The sequence below is a fragment of the Chionomys nivalis genome, chromosome 2 (assembly GCF_950005125.1).
Source record: "Chionomys nivalis chromosome 2, mChiNiv1.1, whole genome shotgun sequence".
Lineage (NCBI taxonomy): Eukaryota > Metazoa > Chordata > Mammalia > Rodentia > Cricetidae > Chionomys > Chionomys nivalis.
In genome coordinates this window covers 81,173,970-81,194,570 of record NC_080087.1, presented here as the reverse complement: position 1 = coordinate 81,194,570, position 20,601 = coordinate 81,173,970, and the positions used below count along the sequence as shown (strand labels likewise).

The following is a 20,601-nucleotide window of genomic DNA, read 5'->3' as shown; positions in this document are numbered from 1 at the left end:
GCTCTTCCAGAGGTCCTCAGTTCAATTCCCAGCAACCACATGGCTCAAAACCCATCTATAATGAGATCTGGTGCCCTCTTCTGGCCTGCAGACATACATGCAGGCACTATGTACAACACTATTTATAATAAATACCTAAATAATACAATACACTATGGATAACACTATCCATAGTAAATAAATCTTTAACAAACACAAAAATTTACATCATATTCCCCTTCCTCTCTTATCCTCATGTGGAAGGAGAGGGATCCTGGGGACTCTGAAGAGGAAATGATATTGGAGCCAAGATGGAAAAGTTAGGGGAAATAAGCTTTTAAAAACTTTTATTCTATTTGAATTTGTGTTGAGTGCACAGCAACCAAGTGGAGGTGAGGTAACAACCTGTGGAAATTACTCCTTCCACTACATGGGTCCCTGGGTCATCATCAGGCTTGGCACCAGCTTTGCCCATTAGCCATCAGGGCTGGTGTTGGTGCCTACAGTCTTAGTATGTGAAGGCCACCATGGCTGTCAGGCAGGTGAGCGATAGTCTGAGTAAGCCAAGGAGAAGGGAGTTGGGTTAATTTCTGTTCTGTGAGCAAACGTGGAGATGGGGGTCAGGTTAACAGGGCCCAGGCTTTTGTAGATGTTCAGTGAACTGACAGTGTCTTAAAAGATGCCCTCAAAGGGCCAGGTGGTGGTGGTACATGCCCAGCACTCAGGAGGCAGAGGCAAGTGGATCTCTGTTAGTTTGAGGCCAGCCTGGTCTACATAGCGAGTTCCAGGACAGCCATGGCTACACAGTGAAACCGCCCTGAAAAAGAAAAAGAGCATTCAAGTGGGAGGAGAGCGGCTAGTATCCTAGCCGCGTTCCTCCGAGTTACTATCCTGAGCATATCCTAGTTACTGTTCCTCTAGGCACGAGGGAACACGTCTTTAATCCCAGCATGCAGGAAGCAAAGCCAGGCAGATCTCTGAGGTTGAGGCCAGCCTGGTCTACTACATAGGGAGTTCTAGGTCATCCAGGGCTATATAGTGAGACCTTTTTGTTGTTATTTTTGCTTTCTGAGACAGGGTCTCACTATGTAGCCCTGGCTGCTTGGAGTTTGCTATGTAAACCAGGATGGTCCCGAACTCACAGATTCCCCTTGTCCTTACCTCAGTGATTCTCAACCTTCCTAATGTTGTGATTCTTTAATACAGTTCCTCATGGTCGGTGACCCCCAACTATGAAATTATTTTTGTTGCTACTTTTTAACTGTAATTTTGCTACTGTCATGAATCATAATGTAAATACTTGTGTTTTCCAATGGTCTTAGGCAACCCTGTGAAAGGGTATTAATCCCCAAAGGGGTCATGATCCACAGACTGAGAACCAGTCCTCTACCTTCTGAGTGCTGGGTTTAGAAGTAGGTGCCACCACCCCAGGCAGAGATCATGCTTTAAAAAATAAACAAACAAACAAACAAACAAAGCTGGGCTTTGGTGGCACATGCCTTCAATCCCGGCACTCAGGGAGGCAGAGGCAGGTGGATATCTGTGAGTTCAAGGCCAGTCTGGTCTACAAAGAGTTCCACAACAGCTAGAGATACAGAGAAACCCTTTCTCAAAAAACAAAACAAACAAAAACCCAAAAAAGTCTCCCTTAACCAAAGGCATGCTTAATCCTGCAAGTGATGAATTTAGACTGTGGACAGTGGTCAAGCTTGTGGCGCCACAGATGGGGTGACTGTGTGAGAGATTTCTAGCAGAAGACCGAAGGCCCTCAAGATACAGGCTGGACTGTAGATGTCACACAGGGGATGAAGATACAGGCTGGACTGTAGACGTCACACAGGGGATGAAGCTGAGGCACTCTAATGGTGATGGAGGGAGCTTCAAGGCAGGTGCCCCAGCCCCAGCTAATGGCTCTACTCCTGTGGTCTAAGCAGCAGGACCTGGCCACAGAGGCCAGCCTGTACCCCACCAACAGGTACCACGTACACCCGTCCATCAGCGGCCCTGGCAGGAGAGAAGTCTGTCAGCTGTAGGTTGCTATCCCGGACTTGGTTGTAGTCCCACAGCTGGTAATGCCAACTCTTGCCCTGCTTGGAGAGAAGGAAGATGGCACCTGGGGAGCTCTCCGCTGGGAGGGACGGTGATTGGTAGGGTGTGCCAGGCACTGGGTGGAAGAGGCCTGGCAACTCAGAGTCTTCCGTGTAGCCAAACTGCGGTACACTCTGCACACCTATCAGGACCCCTGGGGGACAAGAAGAGGATGTGAGTTGCTTGGGTCACAGCTAGGTGCCAGGGCTCCTGCATCCCATGACCCTCCAGGCCAGGTGCTGCCTTATTGCCACAAGGTTAGGACTGTGGGTACACAGCAGGGCCTCTTGCAACACACTGAAGGTTGGGGACAGCATTGAAATGAAGACCCCAACATTTCCAGCTGCCCCAGAAAGACCCCCACACAGAGCCAGACACACTTCTAGAGGCCACAAATCTGTCCTTCTCTCAGGCAGGCAGGATGCTAAGGATAGTGCTGGTGACAGACATGCAGTGTCAGCCGTGTTCTATAGGCGTCACATACCCACACAGCATGAAGAGCAGGGAGGCAGTGCTGCCTCTATTACTGTCTGTATGTACACCATCCCGTTTCGGGTGCTATTTTGGGAGCTGGGGGACCCTTCAGCAGGTGGGACCTTACTGGAGGAAGTGGGTCACTGGGGTGGGGCTGAACTGCAAGTGCAGGGTTATAGTCCAACTTCCATTTCTGGGCGGAGCTCTCTGCTTCCTGGTCAGGCAGGAACAAGCTGTACTTGTTCCTGGCTCCTCCATGACTAGCAGAGCCATCAGCTGCCCTGCCTTCCTTTCCATGAAGCATCCCCTGAAACCTCTCAAAGTGCTTCTGTGAGGAAACCTAGCGCCCCTCCCCCACCCCCTCAATTTCTAGGTGGGCAATAGGCCTGGAGAGGTGAAGAAACTTAGGCAGAACTATGGAGCCTAAAGAGCCTGGGCTGCACCTCGAGCCCCTTACCCCCTAGTCTGTGCTCTGGGCCTGTTCGAGGGAACTCTAACTGGTAGACACTTGAGGGACCTCATACCTACTCGGCTATCTGCTAAGTACTACATGGGAAAGAGGGTGGCCAAGCTCTTGTTCACACCGCAGTGCATGGCAGGCACCTTCAGTGGTGATGCAATATGAACAGGGGTTACTAGTGGGTGAAGAGATCTAGGGAGCGGCATACACGGGCAAAGGTGGGGTGGACCCACCTGCGCTCACTGCCCAGTGGGCTTTATGGCCTTTCTTTTGGCATGGCTCATGGTTGAAATCCTCATCATAGCTGGAGCTGGTGTTAAGGTCCAAACTGTGGTGTGGAATTGGATCCTACCCTTCACCACCCCCGCCCTGCTCCCTCCCAGGTCCTAGGATGCGGGATGAGCAAGGGATGTCCAGTGATGAGGTGCTGCAGGACCCGATCTCTGTTGGGACCACCCAGGCCACCACAGAGGAGCTCAGTCTGGCAGTCCAAGGTCTCCTGGGCCAGTTTGGCCATATCAGACACTGCAGGGGGGGAGCATGGAGGGGGAGAGGGAGGGAGGGAAAGAGAGCAGGAGAAAGTATAGATTAAATAAATGAATGAATGAGAATCATTTCAAAAGGGCTTATCATTTGTGTAACTTCAGAAAATGAGGCACAAGTTGGCCCTGATGACATGGACCTGTAATCCCATCTATTTCAGAGGCTGAATTAGGAGGATCAGATGTTCAAACCCTGTCTGGGCTACCCAGTGAGTTCAAGACCAGGCTGAGCAATTTAGTAAGCCTATGTCTCAAAAGAAAAAAATGGCTGGAAATAGAGCTCAGTGGTAGAGCTCCCGCCTAGACTCCAGCAATGAGGGGCTGGGGGAGTGTCTCAGTGGTAGAGCCCCTGCCTAGAATCCCCCAGTGAGGGGCTGGGGGTGTGTCTCAGTGGTAGAGCCCCTGCCTAGAATCCCCCAGTGAGGGGCTGGGGATATGGCTCAGTGGTAGAGCCCCTACCTAGAATCCCCCAGTGAGGGGCTGGGGTCGTGGCTCAGCAGTAGAGTACCTGCTTTACATCCCTATGTTCAATTCCCAGTACTACCAAAAAAACCCAAAAAAACCAAGTGAGGCACAAAGGGTCAGTTGTTTAACCACTTGGCCATAAAGATGGTTTGACTTCTCCTGGTACCACCTTTGGTCTACTACTGCAAGGGGTAGGCCAGAAGGGAATGAGACCTCCTCATGCACCTTCAGTGTCTCAGCTGGCCTAGAGAGAGGAGCCAGTGGAACTTAGGGCTTGAGGTATTTCCCAGCCAACTTACCAGAGAACATCTCTCCCTGTGCCGTGTAGCCTCTCTCCATGGCTACCTGCACCAGTCTTTCCAGAGAGACACTGTCAGTGTCCGGGGTTGACAGAAGAGTGCCTGCCATCCACAAGGCCACCAGTCCACACCTGGGAGAGACAGCCCACTCTAGCACATGCTGTGTCTTTACTGAACTCCCCTGACCTCAGAGGGGAAAGGGGTGTGCTGTCTAGGGGACCTGTCTCCTCTCCCATGCCAGGTATGGTAATAGGCTGGAAGGTGGGGACAAACCTGGGTTTAAGGGGACGGGACACTTCATCTGTGCACTCATTGGGGTTCATTCAGCTACTCATTTAGATGGTCCTTCTGTATCACTCACACACGCATGGACGGACAGACAGACAGACAGACAGACACACACACACACACACGGATCATGATGAGGAAAAGGCCCTGCTTTCTCTCCCTCCTCTCCAGGATGCCCGGGGCAGAGTACTCATCCCACAGTGCCAGTCTAGCCTTAGAAAACTGGCAGGACCCTCTCACGTCAGAGCAGCGGGTACTTACTGAGGGCCTTCTTGGATGAGCGATGGTAGATCGGCACAAAAGAGGATCCATTGCAAGTCATTTCGAAACCTGAAGCAGAACAATAAGTCATAGGGAATGGCTCTCAGATCACCCCTGGGGACGGACTAAGGCCTCAGGGCTACTCCCCTGCTGAGGCAGTAAGACCCCACACCCAAAGCCTCAGTTTTCTCATCTGGGAATCATTATTTTGCTTTTTTCCTGCTGCTTCTCACAGGGCTTGAAAGGCAAAGAGCAGATGGAGAACCTATACAACCATGAGTCACAAAGATTTCTCTGAGAAAAATTTTAGAAGCTGGTATGTTTTGTACCCAAATGCTAAGATTTTTATTTTCTTTTTTTTTTGTAGACATTATCTTCAAATGTATCCCAGGCTAGTCTCCAACCAATGGCAATGTTCTTGCCTTAATTTCCCCAATGCTGGGATTAAAGGTGTGCTACCATAGCCAGTGTCTGATTATTCTCTCTACCAGGTCTGAGGTGTGTGTGGGGAGGGGGCAGATGGGAGGCTGGTTTGAGGGCTCAGTGGATAAAAGCACCTGCTGCTAACCCTGACAACTTCAGTTCAAGTCCCAGGCCCCACATGTTGGAAGAAATGACTCATGCAGTGTTTTCTGACCTCACACACACCAACACTGTAGTACACATATACCACACAACAAATAAATAGATTAATTCAGTCTTGCATAAAACCAGATGACAATATGCTTAAGGCCCAAGAAAGCACCTCAGATGAAGCTGAGCAGGATTGACCAGGGAATCTTAGTCAGTCGAGGCCCAGGGCCAGCAGGAGGGCAAAGCCAGGGGTGGTGGGATGCTCACACCCATGATAAATACACAAAGCTCCAGGTTCTTAGTTTGAGGTAACTCCTGACCACAGCAGGGTGGTTAGAAGCACCAAATCCCCCTACTGGAATTAAAATGGAGATCTCTCTCCTTCTTTGAACTGCGGCTAAGTGACTGCCCCTAAGAGCTTCAGCTTTCTTTCATTTTACATTTTCTTTGACTTAAGTATACAAGAGTGTATGTCACTTGTGTGCGTACCCACGGGATCCAGAAGAGGTGCTGGGTCCTCTAGATCTAGAGTTATGGCTATATCACACCATGTGGGTGCTGGGAACTGAGATCCTCTGCAAGAGCAACCAGTGCTCTTAACCACTAAGTCATCTCTCCAGCCCTCTTAAGTCTTGGCTTTCTCATCCAGAAAACAGGAAAGAAACAGTTCCTATTTCATGAGGTTGCTGAGAGCAACACATCTTTAAAAACTCAGCCAGCCATGGGGATCCATGCTTGTAATAACAGCCTTTGAGAGCAGAGGCAGGACTGCCATTGAGTTTCAGGCCAGCCTGGGCAACACAGACTTCGGTCAGTTTGAGCTACAGTGTGGCACTGGGTCAAAAACAACAGACTAGTATGGTGGCAGACATCTCTAATCAGAACACTCTGGAGGGAAAGACAGGTGGATCTCTGGGAGTTCAAGGCCAGCCTGGTCAACACAGTGAGTTCCAGGACAGCCAGGGGTACACAGAGACCTTGTTTCAAACTACCACCAGCACCAAACAGCTGGTGAAGGTAATATACATCTGTCATCTCCTGAAGTGGAAGAAGAAGGAACAGGTGTTCTCAGCTACACAGACTTTGAGGTCAGCCTGGGCTACATGGGACTCTATCTAAAACACACACAAACTCCCCAAACCCAACTAGTAATAGCCCAAGAAACAAAGTAAAGAAATCTTGTTGTTTTTGTTTTGTTTTTGAGATAGGGTTTCACTGTTCAGTTCTGGCTGTCAGAAATCACTTTGTAGACTAGGCTGGCCTTGAACTCATTGCGATCTACCTGCCTCTGCCTCCTGAGTGCTGGGATTAAAGGTATACATTACCAACGCCTGATTTAAAAAAATCCTTTTAATCTGACATTGATTACCTTTGTGAATTTGGTCAAAAGTGTCACCTCAGTTCCCTAACACCCCTTCCTTTATATAAAAAGTCTGAATTGTTTGGCTGAGGGCTTCACCCCAGCTCCTGGCATAAGGTCCCTCCCCTGGGAGTTGCCTTGGTCCAGACTCCACCTCTGAGAAAGCCCCTCCCCAGGGAGGGCCAAGAAAGCCGGCCAAAGGGTAATCCCTCCCCAGGGAAGGTCAAGACTCTTTAAACTGCCCCCCAAGAGAATGAACAAGTGGTCTCCTCTTCTCTCTCTTCCCCTCTCCATGTTTTCCGGGGCCACCTGGGAGCACTCCATTAAACATGGGCATCTCTTAATTTGGTTTGATTTGGTCTGTTGGGATTATTTGCTTTGGTGGACAGGTTTGTCTTAAGAAGAAAATACCTAATAATGTGGTAACAGACTGTCTGCATCCAATTTGCATAATGGTGGTTGGGCACTCGGTGTGCCTTTTAAGTATGGTTGGGAGTTTAAGAATTCCCTTTTTCTTCCCTCCCTCCCTCCTTTCCTTCCAACACAAGGTCTCACTATGTAGCTCAGTCTGGCCTGGAACTCATCTGCTCAGCTTCCTGACCACTGGGATTACAGGCATGTGCCCCTATGTCAGGCACTGGGGGAGTTTCTTTATCAATTTGGAGAGGGGCCTGTGGTGTCTTCTTTATCCTCTTCCCTTACTGCCTGTGTCCTGGGGTGCATCACTTTCTTCCTGGGACTTTGGACTCGATTCATGACCTCTAGTCCTCTTAACTCTAGTTCTTTTCTGGGCAACACCTTTTTGTGACTAGTCAGAGACCCATCCAGCCGGCCACACTGCTGCTCGCCTACTTTCCCAGCTCTTGTGTTCTTTGAGAACATGTATGTTTTTATTGTAGACCTGCACCTATGCTGTCTGCTCTCAAGGGACAGGCCTCTATAACTTGCTCCCACGCATCTGTAGCTGCCTGTCTTTCAGAAGTCACCACTGAGTTACACACTCCCTTTGGACCCAGTTATTACAACCCTGGCTGCTCTGGGAGCCACTATGTGGAGGGACAGAAGCAGGAGTTGCTTTCTCTGATGCTGGAGGCCAATCACTGAAGAGCTAGGTAGGGGACTTAAGGCACAGGGCTGTCTGAGATCAAGAAAATGGGAGCCCCCGAGAAGGAGTGGCTGAAGTGATCTGGAGTCAGCGGGCTGGATGAGACTTGGGGTGGTGGTAGGGGTTTGGAGACCCTACCGGTCTTTGTGCAGCTTCAGGAGCCTCTTCACGTCTTCTCTGCCTTTGGGGACTGGGCCAGCCTTCTCCAAGGCCTCCTTCAGCAGCCGGCTCTTCTCCAGGCCGTAGACATGAGGGGGAGCAACCTCCACAGTAGAGGGTGGAGGAGGCGGTGGGGGTGGGGGTGGAACTGAAGCCTGGAGACTACAGGGAGGGGATGGCAAAGCTAAGTCCAGAGGATTTGGGGGTAAAGGAGGTGGAATATTGGGGTCTTGGGTTACTGGGGGTATTGTGGGTTTTAGGGAGAAAGAGCATGGAGAAGTCATGTGGGGTCTTCAGGACAAGCCAATGTGAGAACGAAAAAGAATGCTCCCAAATCTCAAGGATGGAGTTTCAGTTTTTAGAGCAACTGGATGTGGCGTTCAGGCCCGCACATAGAAATCTGTATTAAAAAATTAAAAATTTAGAGTTGAATTGCAGAATATGGTCCCAATTCAGTCGGTCTGGAAGAACCTGCGATATGAAACGGTGGAAAAAGAAACTGGGCTAAGTCAGATGAAGGCTCCAGAAGGGTGGGCTGTGCTATGGGGATGGGACTTACATTATAAGGGAACTTCTGTCATCTCATCCACTGGAGCTAGCTAGTATCGGTCACTTCCGTAATAAGGATGCTCAGATCCGGGATGAGGTTGGGGTTACTTGCCACATCTCACATCCCTGGCTCGAATTTGGAACGTTAAGGTTGCCCGTAGGAGTTAGGTCAAGAGATCACGTGGCTGGGAAAACAGCCTAGTGGTGGCAGGGTCCTGGAATCAGTCGGAAAGTTAAGAGAGTAGCAGCGGCACAGCGATCAAGGGTCGACTAAGGAACGGAACTTAGGAGCTTAGGAACTGCTCGCTTCCCACCGTGAGCAAACGGCGTTGACCCTACCAGACTCCACCGTCCTTTCTCAGCCCACGCGGTTGGTCACGTGGTCCAAGGCCACTGGCGGAAGGGGAAGAGGTGTGGCTTCCGAAAGGCAGTCTGGAAGGAACTAGAGCCCTAGTAATGTCCCGATTGGCCAAAAGCTCGTAGCTTTCTTCGATTGGTCTGGTCACTCTAGGGAAGGGGGCGGGGATTATCACTAAGGCGGGAACCCAAGTGTTCCTTTCATTGGCAGGCGCTGAGGCCGGGGACTTACCCGAACAGTCAAAACCTACGGAGTTTGCGCGTGGCGAGCATCTCGCGGAGAGGGAAGCCGGGGTCAGGACAGGAAGCTGTGTGCCTGAGCAGGGGAGCGTGGCAGGCGCGGCGGCTCAGGTGGTGAATTCTCGTGGGTGTAGACGCCGCTTGGCGTTGGGGAGGCGGGTAGAGCACTTGGCGTCGGGCCTTCGGCCGCGTTATTTCGGGAGGCCTCTCTTTGAGAGACTAGGATGTCTAAAATCGGTCCCTACTTTCTTAACTGGCTCCGACATCCGGGTTCTTTTTTCTCCCGGGGCGCCGTTCGTGCGCGTGGACTAATTGGAATCGCCTCTTGGTACGCTCCGCCTGCCGGGACTCGTAGGGCATTCTGGGATTGGTAGTTACCTTCTATATTCCCCTAGCACGCGGGCTGGAGAAGTGGAGTTCTATGCTGGCTTTGTTGCCAAGCTGTGCCCTCATTCCCCCCATTCCGAGCTTACCCAGTTTACTCTTGGAAGGATCCCAGAGCTCTGATCAGAGCCCATCAGGCCTTTAGAACCAAGAATTTTGGGAAACAGGGCTGAAGTCGCCTCTTTCTCTCCCTTTAAGCCGTGAGCATCTCACACCATGGCAGTTCCTGAGACCCGTCCCAACCACACTATTTATATCAACAATCTCAATGAGAAGATCAAGAAGGATGGTAAGTTCTCGGGATAGCCTGGACTCTGGGTGATCTCACATGAGCTGACCCCTTCTACTTCTAGCACCCGGTTTTTCTCAGCCTTCCCCATTCAATCTGTTAAGAGTTAACTTTGGCCTTTGTACATACCGACCCCTTGGTTTTCAACACGCGCTTAACCATTTTGCATTCTGCTCTTTAACCTGTGCGTATTGTTGATAATCTTCAAGGTTTTAGCTCACCGGCCCCTTTTTGTGAAGCCTTTTGGAATCTTTCTCTTCATCAAGCCCAGCTCAGTCTGCTATCATTGTTATGCCCAAATCCGCGAAGTCCCCCAAAAGCCCACAAGGAGACCGAGTCCCGTGTGTAAAAGCAAGTTTGCAAACTCGGTCTCTCCGCATGTCGAACGTATTGGAATAAACGGAGAGCCCCGAGCTCAGTTAGAGTTGGGATTTTATAGTAAAGGTAGGGGTGAGGGGTTTCTGAGGTTTAGGACCCCTGATTGGCCGACATTTGTCTGGGGGTGTCCTGGTGAGTGTGTGCTGGCAGGTGATCCTATCTACAGAGGTTGGAACTTTAGGCGTTTCCTTTGGATGGTCTGTTCTTGGGTGGTGCTCAGGTAATCCTAGTTTATGGTTCTTTCTGCAACCAGGTATTGCTTCAGGGTAAACTACTGAGACGTCATTCCTCCACTGAACTTACTGAGGGTTGAGTTCTACTCTGGCAGGTGATAATAGTTGGAATTAAAGAACTTCCTTTGGGTGATTTGTTCATATTTAGCTTATCATGGCTGGTTCCTACATCATGAGACTGTCTCTGTCCATGGACCTCTGGGCATTGGTCCTAGTGATTGACTATAATGCAAATAGCATCCAGAAGTGATGAGATACACACTTAACGCTGTGTAACATGGGGGATGTGTGCAGGAGTCTATAGTCTTGGATATTTAATTCTCACAAGCCTCTTAGGTGAAGAAATTGGAGCTTGGGTGGCGTAACTTGCCTGAGATCAAATAGCAAGAAAAATGGTGGTGATATAAGTGTGGGACTCTGGTTATGCAAATTCTTGGACTGCTAGGGATGGCAGAAGGCTGTAGTTCAGTTACTCAGGGAGAGCGGAAGTGAAGCCAGTTTGGACTACCTGATCAGCACAAGGGGAAAAAAAGAGACCAAAGACAATCTCTTTGGGTGTGATGGTGCAGGCTGGTAATCTCAGTCCTCAGGAGACTGAGGCAGGAGGATCTTGAGTTCCAGACCAGCCTAGGATACATACAAAACCTTGTCTCCAAAACTGCAAAGAGTGTTAGTCTTGCCTGACATGGGTAAGGATGTGTAAGGCTCTGGGTTTGAACCTCGGCAGCTAAGAAGCCTACTTGTCCTGGAGAGATGGCTCAGTGGTTAAGAGCACTGGCTGTTCTCCAGAGGACCTGGGTTCAATTCCCAGTACCCACATGGCAGCTCACAACTAACTATAACTTCTGTTCCCAGGGATAGGACACCCTCACACAGACATACATTCAGGCAAAACACCAATGTACATTTAAAAAATTTTAAAAAATAAGTAAAAGTTTTTAAAAAGTACCACATGGCAGTTCACAACTGTCTAACTCCTGTTCCAGGGGATGCAACACCCTCACACAGACATACGAGCAGGCAAACTCTACGAATGTTGACACACGTGTTTGATCAGGACAGCTCTAGGGAGGCTGTTCTCTTACCTCTGTGGTTCCTGAGGTCACACTCGGTCACGAGGCTTGTAAAGCAGAGGCTCTGCCACCACTACACTGGCCCCTTTTGCATATAAATTTTTGGAAATAGTATTCTGAAAGATAGTTTGTCTGGTAAGCTTTCCTGGTGCTTAGCCTGACCTTCCCAGGTCCCACGCTAGGAGGCGAGTACCCTCTGACTTCCATGTGTGTGCCATGTGAGCTTGCTGGGTCTGTGTTCAGGTTGCCCAAAGTTGGGGTAGTCCTTGCGGAAGAGTTCTGGGCAGGAGACTTAGTTCTTGGGGACTCAATGGTGGGAGGAGAGTTGACTCCTTAGAGTTATCCTGTCATTGTCTCCTCTCTACCCCTCATCTCTCCAACCCCTCACCACACACAACATAAATGTCCCATAGCCTAGAGCAGGTATCCTGAGGTCGCTGAGAAGGACTTGGCCAAGCCAGGACCACAATTCAATTCCCATCTGAATCCAGCACCACCAACCTCACCAAACTGCTTCACACTGTAGCAGACAGGACTCAAAGCAGAACAGAGCTGTCCATGTCTTGTAAGGTTATGTAAACATGAGTCCCACTTGAGTGGTTCTTGGCTGTTTCTGTTGTTGTGGGTTGGTTGTTTTTTTTTTTTTTAACTTTTTCTTTTTGACTTTTTCAAGACAGGTTTTTTCTGTGTGGCTCTAACAGTCCTGGAATTTGCTCTGTAGACCAGCCTGGCCTTGAATTCACAGATCCATCTGCTTCTGCCTCCCGAGTGCTGGGATTAAAGGCCTGTACCATCACTACCTGGCTGTTGTAGGTTCTTGAGCTGTGGCATTCTGAGTATTCTGTCAGTTGGCAGGTGGCCCCTTATTTGGGCTCTCCATCCTCTAAGGATAGTGCAAATCCCAGGACACAGTGCCAGGCCTTTTGTCAGTGTGTCTTGTCTTTCTTGAATGCAGAGCTCAAGAAGTCCCTGTATGCCATCTTCTCCCAGTTTGGCCAGATCCTGGATATTCTGGTGTCTCGGAGCCTGAAGATGAGGGGCCAGGCCTTTGTCATCTTCAAGGAGGTCAGCAGCGCCACTAATGCCCTGCGTTCCATGCAGGGGTTCCCCTTCTACGACAAGCCCATGGTGAGCATCTTGAATATGGAGGGTGTGTATGTGTGTGTGTACTATAGGACCCAAGGTGGGGGTGGTCTGTAGTGTGCTCTTGGATGCTACTTTTTCTTGCTGTTCTTTCCATTTGGTGCTCCTTATCCTGGGGCCATGGGGACACAAAATGATCAAGAAACTGAGCATGATGGTTCATGTCTCCATGTAGGAGAATGAGGCAAGAGGATTGCCAAGAGTTCTAACCCAACCTGGAATATAGAATGGGAGCTTGCTTAAAACTCTTCCAAAAAGCCGGGCGGTGGTGGCACATGCTTTTAATCCCAGCACTCGGGAGGCAGAGGCAGGCGGATCTCTGTGAGTTTGAGACCAGCCTGGTCTACAAGAGCTAGTTCCAGGACAGGCTCCAAAACCACAGAGAAACCCTGTCTCGAAAAACCAAAAAAAAAAAAAAACCTCTTCCAAAAATAGGCTCGAACCAAAGTACACAGAGATTCCCTGTGCCCTGTTCACTGCTGCCTTTATCACCTGACTCCATTGGGAACCTTTTTTTTCTTTTTTCCAAGACAGGGTTTCTCAGTAGTTTTGGAGCATATTTTGGAACTAGTTCTTGTAGACCAGGCTGGTCTCGAACTCACAGAGATCTGTCTGCCTCTGCCTCCCAAGTGCTGGGATTAAAGGCGTGCGCCACCACCTGCCCTGCGGGAACCTTCTTACTGAGCCTGTTCTTCCCTTGGCTCCACATGTGCTCCTCCACCCACCCAGGCCTATCTACAGACCACACATCACTCATCACAACAATGCCTCAGCTTCTTAGAAAGCACAAAGGGTCTGTCCTTCCCTTATCCCTTCCTCTAATCCTCAGTGTAGCCAGGCAGAAGTGTCTTTCTTTGCCTCGGTGTCTTGAGCAGCTAGAGTCCCTGGCCCAGCTTTTCTCATCCCTTAGCTTCCCGGCTCTTCTCTTGCTCCATGTGTCCATGGTGGTCCCCATCCTTTGTTATTCGTCCTTTCCTAAGCACTGGATTGAAAACTTCACTTTGCAATACTCTAGGGCCCCTTCTGAGCGTCAAACTTTAGAAAGGAGGTCATTTATTGCTGGGCATGTAGTGCATGTTTTTAATTTTAGGGAGACAGAGGCAGATGGGTCTCTGAGTTCTAGGCCAGCCTGTTCTACATAGGGAATTCCAGATCAGCCAGAGCTACATAGTGAGACCCTGTCTCAATTTTTCTTGCAGGGGAGGGGGCGAGTTTGAGGCAGGGTTTCTCTGTGTAAAAGTCCTGACCTGGAACTCGCTCTGTAGACCAGGCTGGCCTCAAACTCACAGAGATCTGCCTGCCTGTGCCTCTCAAGTGTTGGGATTAAAAGCGTGCACCACACCAGCCTGGTCTACAGAGCTAGTTCCAGGACAGGCTCCAAAGCCACAGAGAAACCCTGTCTCGAAAAACAAAACAAAACAAAACAAAAAAAAAGCGTGCACCACTAACACCCAGTCAAGTATTTTATTTTTGTGTTTGATCATGTCTGGGTTCTTCATAGGAAAACTTGTAAACACCTCCTCTACCTTACAGTTATTAACAGGGGCTGCTGCTTCCAGGAGCTTTGACCTATTAAGTTCCTACCACAATCCTGCCAGGTGGAAAATATCCCCATTTTACAGATGAGGAAGTTGTGGCCAAGCAGTCTCTATAGTTTTTCTTAGCAAACTCCTCAAGAGGTCACATTTTAAACTCTGGCAGTTTCTCCCTGATTTCCATGGCCTTGACCTTTCTGCTCTGGTTGGTAGCGCATCCAGTATGCCAAGACTGACTCGGACATAATTGCCAAGATGAAGGGCACCTTTGTGGAGAGGGACCGCAAACGAGAGAAGAGGAAGCCCAAAAGTCAGGAGACACCAGCTGCCAAAAAGGCTGTTCAGGGTGGGGCAGCTGCCCCTGTGGTGGGCGCTGTTCAGCCTGTACCGGTAAGCCAGGGTGCAGGACCATGTCCCTCTGTCAGGCCTTCAGGCCTGGGGTGGGGGTAGACTGAGGGGACTTGTCCCATTGGGTTGGTGAGCCATGTGGTGGAGGGGTCTCTGGGGTGCTTCTTCCCCAGCATACACTTGATTGTCTTTGAAGATCTGTCTTTTGCACATCTGTCTTCTGGTTCTCTTTCCTTGGTTTTGTTTTGTGTATCTTTACTTGAGTACTGTGTGTGTGTGTGTCTGTGTGTGCGCTAAGTTCGTGACTTTATAGAAAGTTAAAAGTTATCAGCTTCCTGTTAGAAATAATAGGCAAATTTAGAGGGGCTAGTGGATTATAAAGTAAAAATCAAAGCAATCGACATAGCCTGTGGGAGGTCTCCATTCAATCCCTAGTTCTACAAGCAGAAGGAAGAATGATGAAGAGTCAGTTGTTCATGTTGATAAGCAAAGATGGCACACCGGGGAATCACCGCAGCAGAGTAGGAGGCTGAGTGTCAGCACTGCCGGTTTTTGTTTTTTCTTTGGGGTCCTACTACCCAGCTCCCTAAATAAATATACAAAGACTTAGTCTTTCTTATGCTTACCCAGCCTTCACTTGGCTTGTTTCTAGCCAGCTTTTCTTAACTTATCCTGTCTACCTTTTGCCTCTGGGCTTTTCCCTTTCTCTGTTCTATATACCTTTCTTGACTCTTACTCTGCTCCCGATCTCCCCCTCTCCTTTTCTCACTCGTACCTCTTGTACTTTTTTATTTATTCTCTCTGCCTGCCAGCTCTGCCTGTCCCTCTCCTGCTTAACTATTGGCCTTTAGACAGGCAAAGCAACACAGCTTCACGGAGTTAAACAAATGCAATGTAGAAGAATGCAACACATCTTTGCATCATTAAACAAATGTTCATTTTCAACTAATATTCCACAACACTATGCACTGATCTAGGGCAAACCAACATGATCCCTGATGTGTTGACCATTCTGATAAAAGTACTTGCCTGGCAACCTGAGTTCAGTCCTTGGGTCCCATGATAGGAGGAGTGAACCAATTCTGGAGAGTTGTCCAGGACTGAAGAAGGTTCTAGAGTTCCAGCCTTCAAGATGACCTGCCATAGGCCTGTGGATAGAAAGATAAGCTGAAGAGACTGGATACTTGCCCTCAGGAGGCTATGCAGTTCTGATGCAGGGCAATTAGATCTACAAAAGAAAAGCATAGCCCCACCTAGGGCGTTTGGCTCCCTGGTAGCCTGTAATTGTAGTTTTAGGGAGGTTGAGGCAGGAATCAGGAGTTTGAGGTCATGCTGGGCCTCATTTTGAGAAAAATCAACTCAGGCTGAATCGTGAGCTGAATATGACAGCAGACTACAAAGATAGTAAAAAAACCTTCAAAGTGTCTCTGTCTTGTTGCTGAGTGCATGAGAAGTGGAATCTCATTCTGTACAGGACACTAGAAGTCCTGAGCAGAAAACAAAAGATGGCTGAATTTTGCCCCTCCTTCCTTCTCTTGTCTTTTGTATTTTGAGTCTTTCAGTCTCTTGATGTTCAGGCTGGGTCACGTATTGTAGCTAGTGGTGGTGTCTGTGTGTCTTTAGCTTGTTATCAATTTCATTTTGAATTACATTTTGCTTATTGTGTGTGTTTATGAGTGTTCATGCCATGGGACATGAGCAGAGGTCAGAGGACAACTTGTTGAGGAGGTCCGTCTACCAGGTTGAACATAGGTGGTTGGGCTTGGAGGCAGGTGCTTTTCTCCTCCGAGCCATCCTGATAGCTCTCATTCTTTCCTTTTTAAAATTTGCTTTGTTTTATGTGTGTGTGTGTATATATATATATATATATATATAATGTTTATATTTATATTTGTGATTTGCTATGTATGCTGGGAATTGAACCCTAGTCCTCTGGAAGAACAGGCAATGCTCTTAACCGCTGAGCCACCTCAGTACAGTGCCTGTGGAGGTTAGAAGAGGGCATTGGGTCCTCTAGAGCTAGAATCACAGGAAGTTGTGAGCTGCCTGACAGTGCTGGGAACCAAACTGTTCTGTTGTGGTATCCACCCTTAACCACCGAGCCATCTCTCCAGTCCCCCTCTGGTTTCGGTTTAAATATCTGAACAAAGTTGGGCAGTGCTCTAATTGTACTTTTAACTGTTTCAAAAACCCTTTTTCTGGTTTAGCATTTCTCCTTGAGTCCCAGGTCTTCAGTTTTGCTCTCAGTGGTGTTCGTTGGGTGTTGTTTTTTTATCTTTTCAGGTGTGGGTCTTCCTCTTCTGTCTCTCGTCTTCATAGCTCTGCTCCTTTGTATTGTGGGTGCTGTGACCTTGCTACCCCTGACCTGTAGCCCATCAGTCCTGTCCTTTTCTCCACAGGGTATGCCGCCCATGACTCAGGCTCCCCGCATCATGCACCACATGCCAGGCCAGCCTCCTTACATGCCACCACCTGGCATGATCCCACCACCGGGCCTTGCTCCTGGCCAGATCCCTCCTGGGGCCATGCCCCCGCAGCAGCTCATGCCTGGACAGATGCCGCCTGCCCAGCCTGTAAGTGAGCCCACCCCACTGTAAGACCTCACAAGTGTGGTTTGCACACAGAAGTGGAACAGTTACTTGGGGCTCTTAGGTCAGGTGGGAGGTGTCACTGCTCTCTCTGTGGGTGAGCAATCCTGGGTCAGAGGGGTTGACTTGTGTGTTGGTCTGGGGGAGCAGGGTGAGGCTAAGTCAATCAAGGTCTGCATCCGGGTGTTGTGTGTGTGCTAGGGCACCTTGCGCTGTCCCAGCCCCAGAACACAGTAGTGGCAGTAGCTGGAAGGTCTCTGCTGCCTTGGGCCTGCAGTCTCTGGGCACTGGCTATGGGGAGAGGGACGACAATGTGTGCATTGGGGAACATGTGAGAAAGATTCTGAACAGGGTGGTGAGCAGAGTGCAGTACCAGGCATTCTTCTTGGTACCCCTGCTCACTGGCAGCCATCTCTCCCAACAGCTCTCCGAGAATCCACCCAATCACATCCTGTTCCTCACCAACCTGCCTGAGGAGACCAATGAGCTCATGCTGTCCATGCTTTTCAACCAGTAAGTGGGGCTTCTGGCTGGGCTGGTGGGTTCCGGTGTTCCTGTGGTCACCATAGTGTCTGGTAGACTCAGTGGCTGAAGGCGTGAAAGGGGGAAAGGAAGACAGCCATGGGGCACACTGTGCTGTGGGCACCATGTATTTGGGGTCCTGGGTTGCTTTTTGTGTCTGTGACACTGAGAAGTGCAGAACAAGGGAAAAGTAAAAGAGGAGCAAAATGTGGGACTGGTTTAGACTGGCATGAGCCAGCCTGTTCAAAAATTGGCCAGGGACACTAGCAATACAATGGAACCTGTAGACCTTGAGTGAGGGACTGCCGAGTGGACCAGGGCTGAAGCTTTCCTAGTTACAGAAATGTCTGGTCAAACCTGGGTATGGTGGCAGTGAACGCTTGGAGCCTGGGGACCTGGAAGACTGAAGCAGGATTGACTTTGGGCTTTGGGGGAAGGAAGAGGTGCCAGTGTTTGAGCCGCATTGTGGTTTGGCTGTTAAGGCTTTTCTTTCAATGGTGTTTATAGTAGGGGTTTTGCCTGTGTTGTGTCCAGGTAATCTTTTGGTATGGGGTCTGTGCTGTGCATTATGGGAAGCTTAGCACCTCTGAATTCTGTCATTTTGTTGGTGCCAAATATTAGGGGAATGCCGAGGGGGTGTCTGAGGTCTGCTCTTCCCTCCTCCCAGGTTCCCTGGCTTCAAGGAGGTGCGTCTGGTCCCTGGGCGGCACGACATTGCCTTTGTGGAGTTTGACAACGAAGTGCAGGCTGGGGCAGCACGAGATGCCCTGCAAGGCTTTAAGATCACTCAGAACAATGCCATGAAGATCTCTTTTGCCAAGAAGTAGCGCCTTCCCCCACGGGGCGTCCCTGTCCCCATTCTGGGGCTGCCCCTTATCCCCCCTTGGCTCAGTCCCTGAAGGTAAGTCCCCCTTGGGGGCCTTCTCAGAGCCGCGTGTGAGTGTGTGGTTGACACACAGCATTGTACCCAGAGTCTGTCCCCAGACATTGCACCTGGCGCTGTTAGCTTGTGATTAAAGTGGTTTTTTTGAGGGTTGGTATTTTACCACTATTGTCTGTTTTATTTTGTCTTCCTTGGTTCCCTCCACATGGAGAGGTTTGATCTCCTGGCCTCTGTGGGTTCACTCACAATCTTGGAAAAACACGAGTATAACGATATTAACCATACTTAAGCTACATTGACAGCTTCGGCAGGGTGGTTTTTTTTTTTTGGTCTCAAATTATTGAGGACAGGAAAGAAGACACCGGTGTGTATTTGGGCAGGTCGTGAGCTGCACAAGGATATTACTGTTCAGAAGGGCACATCAGAGGCCTGCTTCTGAGCCGGCTTCTGCATGCTATTACAGAGGAATGGCTCACTGAAGACTGTCCCCATGGCATTTGAAGGAGCAGGACAGAGCTGTTGCTTGTTTCACTAAGGGATTCCCATGTTGTTGCAAACAGGCAAGTGGAAACATCTCTTTCCACATTGGCCTAATGACTGTGACATGTGGGTTCTGTGGTTAGCCCATCTGATTTGTAGTAGTTTGGGGCCTCCCTAGCTGTCACTCAGTGGGCAGTTAAGTGTCCCCACTGTGAGGTTTTTTCTTCCTGTGTGAGAAGTCTTGTTCCTGCCATGATGATGACCATGTTTGTTCCCACGAACACCACCAGGCACCGTGCCAGCAATCAGCAGATTCAGTATATACTTGCTGGATACTAGTAGATGCTGAATAAAACTTGAGAGCGAAAATTAAAGCTGATAGGCAGGCCTGTGGTCCTAGTACCTAGAAGGCTGTGGTAGGGCGATTGCCCTGAGTTCCCCGGCAGTCTGAGCTGCTGTGGTGGGGCCGTAGAGCTGGGAACAGTAGGCTAATCAGGGGAAGTTCCTCTGAGGAGGTGTCCTAGGTGGAGCCGCTAGTGCTGGGTTTGTAGAGGTGTTTATTTATCTCCACCCCCTGATAAACTCCTTTCTGACTAAGCCAGTGTGTGACCATTGCCTGCCTGCCACGAGGTTGTGCCTGGCAGGCTCAGAGGTCAGGGTGCCCTGAGTCACTGCTGTGATCTTGACAAGTGACTGAACTTGGGGCCAGTTTTCTCTTCTGCAGGACAGAAAATGAAAGTCAAAGCACAGCAGTGTAGAGTGGCCAGTACGGCCCGAAGCTAAGGTGGTCTTGGACCAAGTGCCCTGGCTACTCGACCACCAGAGTAGCCGTCAGTGCATTTCTGGAGGCAGTGCCGAGATCCTGAAGTGGGGGTGCTTTAGTGCTTGAGCTCCTGAGTGTGGTGAGATGGGTGAGGGGAGTACAGGGTGGGCAGTAGAAGCTACCTTGGTCACATGGGTCCCATATGAACTTTGTGTGTGGTGCCCGGGTCTTTGAACATGGCTTTGGTGTTTGTGCTTTTAAAATCCCCTGTGGTTTTAAACTGGTGACCTGTTTCAGAAGCAAAGTCCCTGTCCAACTGAAGCCTGAGTTCAGAATCCTTCAGTACTTTTTTCCATCCTGACTTTTTTTTTTTTTGGTTTTTCAAGACAGGGTTTCTCTGGTTTTGGAGCCTGTCCTGGAACTAGCTCTTGTAGACCAGGCTGGTCTCGAACTCACAGAGATCCACCTGCCTCTGCCTCCCAAGTGCTGGGATTAAAGGCGTGCGCCACCACCGCCCGGCACCATCTTGACTTTTTTGTTTCTTTTTTTTTTTTTTTTTTTTTAAATATTTATTTATTATACATACAATGTTCTGTCTGTGTGTATGTCTGCAAGCCAGAAGAGGGCACCAGACATCATTACAGATGGTTGTGAGCCACCATGTGGTTGCTGGGAATTGAACTCAGGACCTTTGGAAGAGCAGGCAATGCTCTTAACCACTGAGCCATCTCTCCAGCCCCATCTTGACTTTTTTATATTTATTTTATGTATGTGAGTGACCTG

General features: G+C 49.4%; 2 protein-coding genes across 4 annotated transcripts; one reads left to right on the top strand and one right to left on the bottom strand.

Moving 5' to 3' along the window:
• Positions 1 to 310: 310 nt before the first annotated feature.
• Actmap (actin maturation protease) lies at positions 311 to 9,331 on the bottom strand. The gene is made up of 7 exons (XM_057762470.1): positions 9,192 to 9,331; positions 8,033 to 9,109; positions 4,857 to 4,925; positions 4,308 to 4,438; positions 3,397 to 3,526; positions 3,235 to 3,305; positions 311 to 2,221 (listed from the first exon to the last, which is right to left on the bottom strand). The coding sequence occupies exons 2-7, from the start codon at positions 8,335 to 8,337 to the stop codon at positions 1,893 to 1,895; spliced, it is 1,035 nt and encodes a 344-aa protein (XP_057618453.1). The 5' UTR covers positions 8,338 to 9,109; positions 9,192 to 9,331; the 3' UTR covers positions 311 to 1,892.
• On the top strand, positions 9,117 to 19,947 carry Snrpa (small nuclear ribonucleoprotein polypeptide A). 3 transcript variants are annotated; one of them, XM_057762474.1, is made up of 7 exons: positions 9,117 to 9,310; positions 9,782 to 9,872; positions 12,512 to 12,684; positions 14,457 to 14,624; positions 16,982 to 17,155; positions 17,595 to 17,683; positions 18,360 to 19,947. In XM_057762474.1, the coding sequence occupies exons 2-7, from the start codon at positions 9,800 to 9,802 to the stop codon at positions 18,517 to 18,519; spliced, it is 837 nt and encodes a 278-aa protein (XP_057618457.1). In that variant the 5' UTR covers positions 9,117 to 9,310; positions 9,782 to 9,799; the 3' UTR covers positions 18,520 to 19,947. The 3 variants fall into 3 exon arrangements, with proteins under 3 accessions (XP_057618457.1, XP_057618455.1, XP_057618456.1); XM_057762472.1 differs by having other exon boundaries at positions 14,448 to 14,624; XM_057762473.1 differs by lacking the exon at positions 9,117 to 9,310 and having other exon boundaries at positions 9,324 to 9,872; positions 14,448 to 14,624.
• Positions 19,948 to 20,601: the final 654 nt, after the last annotated feature.

Excerpts from the sequence above, each read along its gene's own strand:
- Snrpa (XM_057762472.1), top strand. The coding sequence starts at position 9,800 with ATGGCAGTTCCTGAGACCCGTCCCAACCACACTATTTATATCAACAAT. Across the intron at positions 14,625-16,981 it reads GCGCTGTTCAGCCTGTACCG|GGTATGCCGCCCATGACTCA; the intron begins GTAAGCCAGGGT and ends TTTTCTCCACAG. Across the intron at positions 17,156-17,594 it reads AGATGCCGCCTGCCCAGCCT|CTCTCCGAGAATCCACCCAA; the intron begins GTAAGTGAGCCC and ends CTCTCCCAACAG.
- Actmap (XM_057762470.1), bottom strand. The coding sequence starts at position 8,337 with ATGACTTCTCCATGCTCTTTCTCCCTAAAACCCACAATACCCCCAGTA. Across the intron at positions 3,306-3,396 it reads GGACATCCCTTGCTCATCCC|CTATGATGAGGATTTCAACC; the intron begins GCATCCTAGGAC and ends CACCAGCTCCAG. Across the intron at positions 2,222-3,234 it reads CCACTGGGCAGTGAGCGCAG|GGGTCCTGATAGGTGTGCAG; the intron begins GTGGGTCCACCC and ends CTTGTCCCCCAG.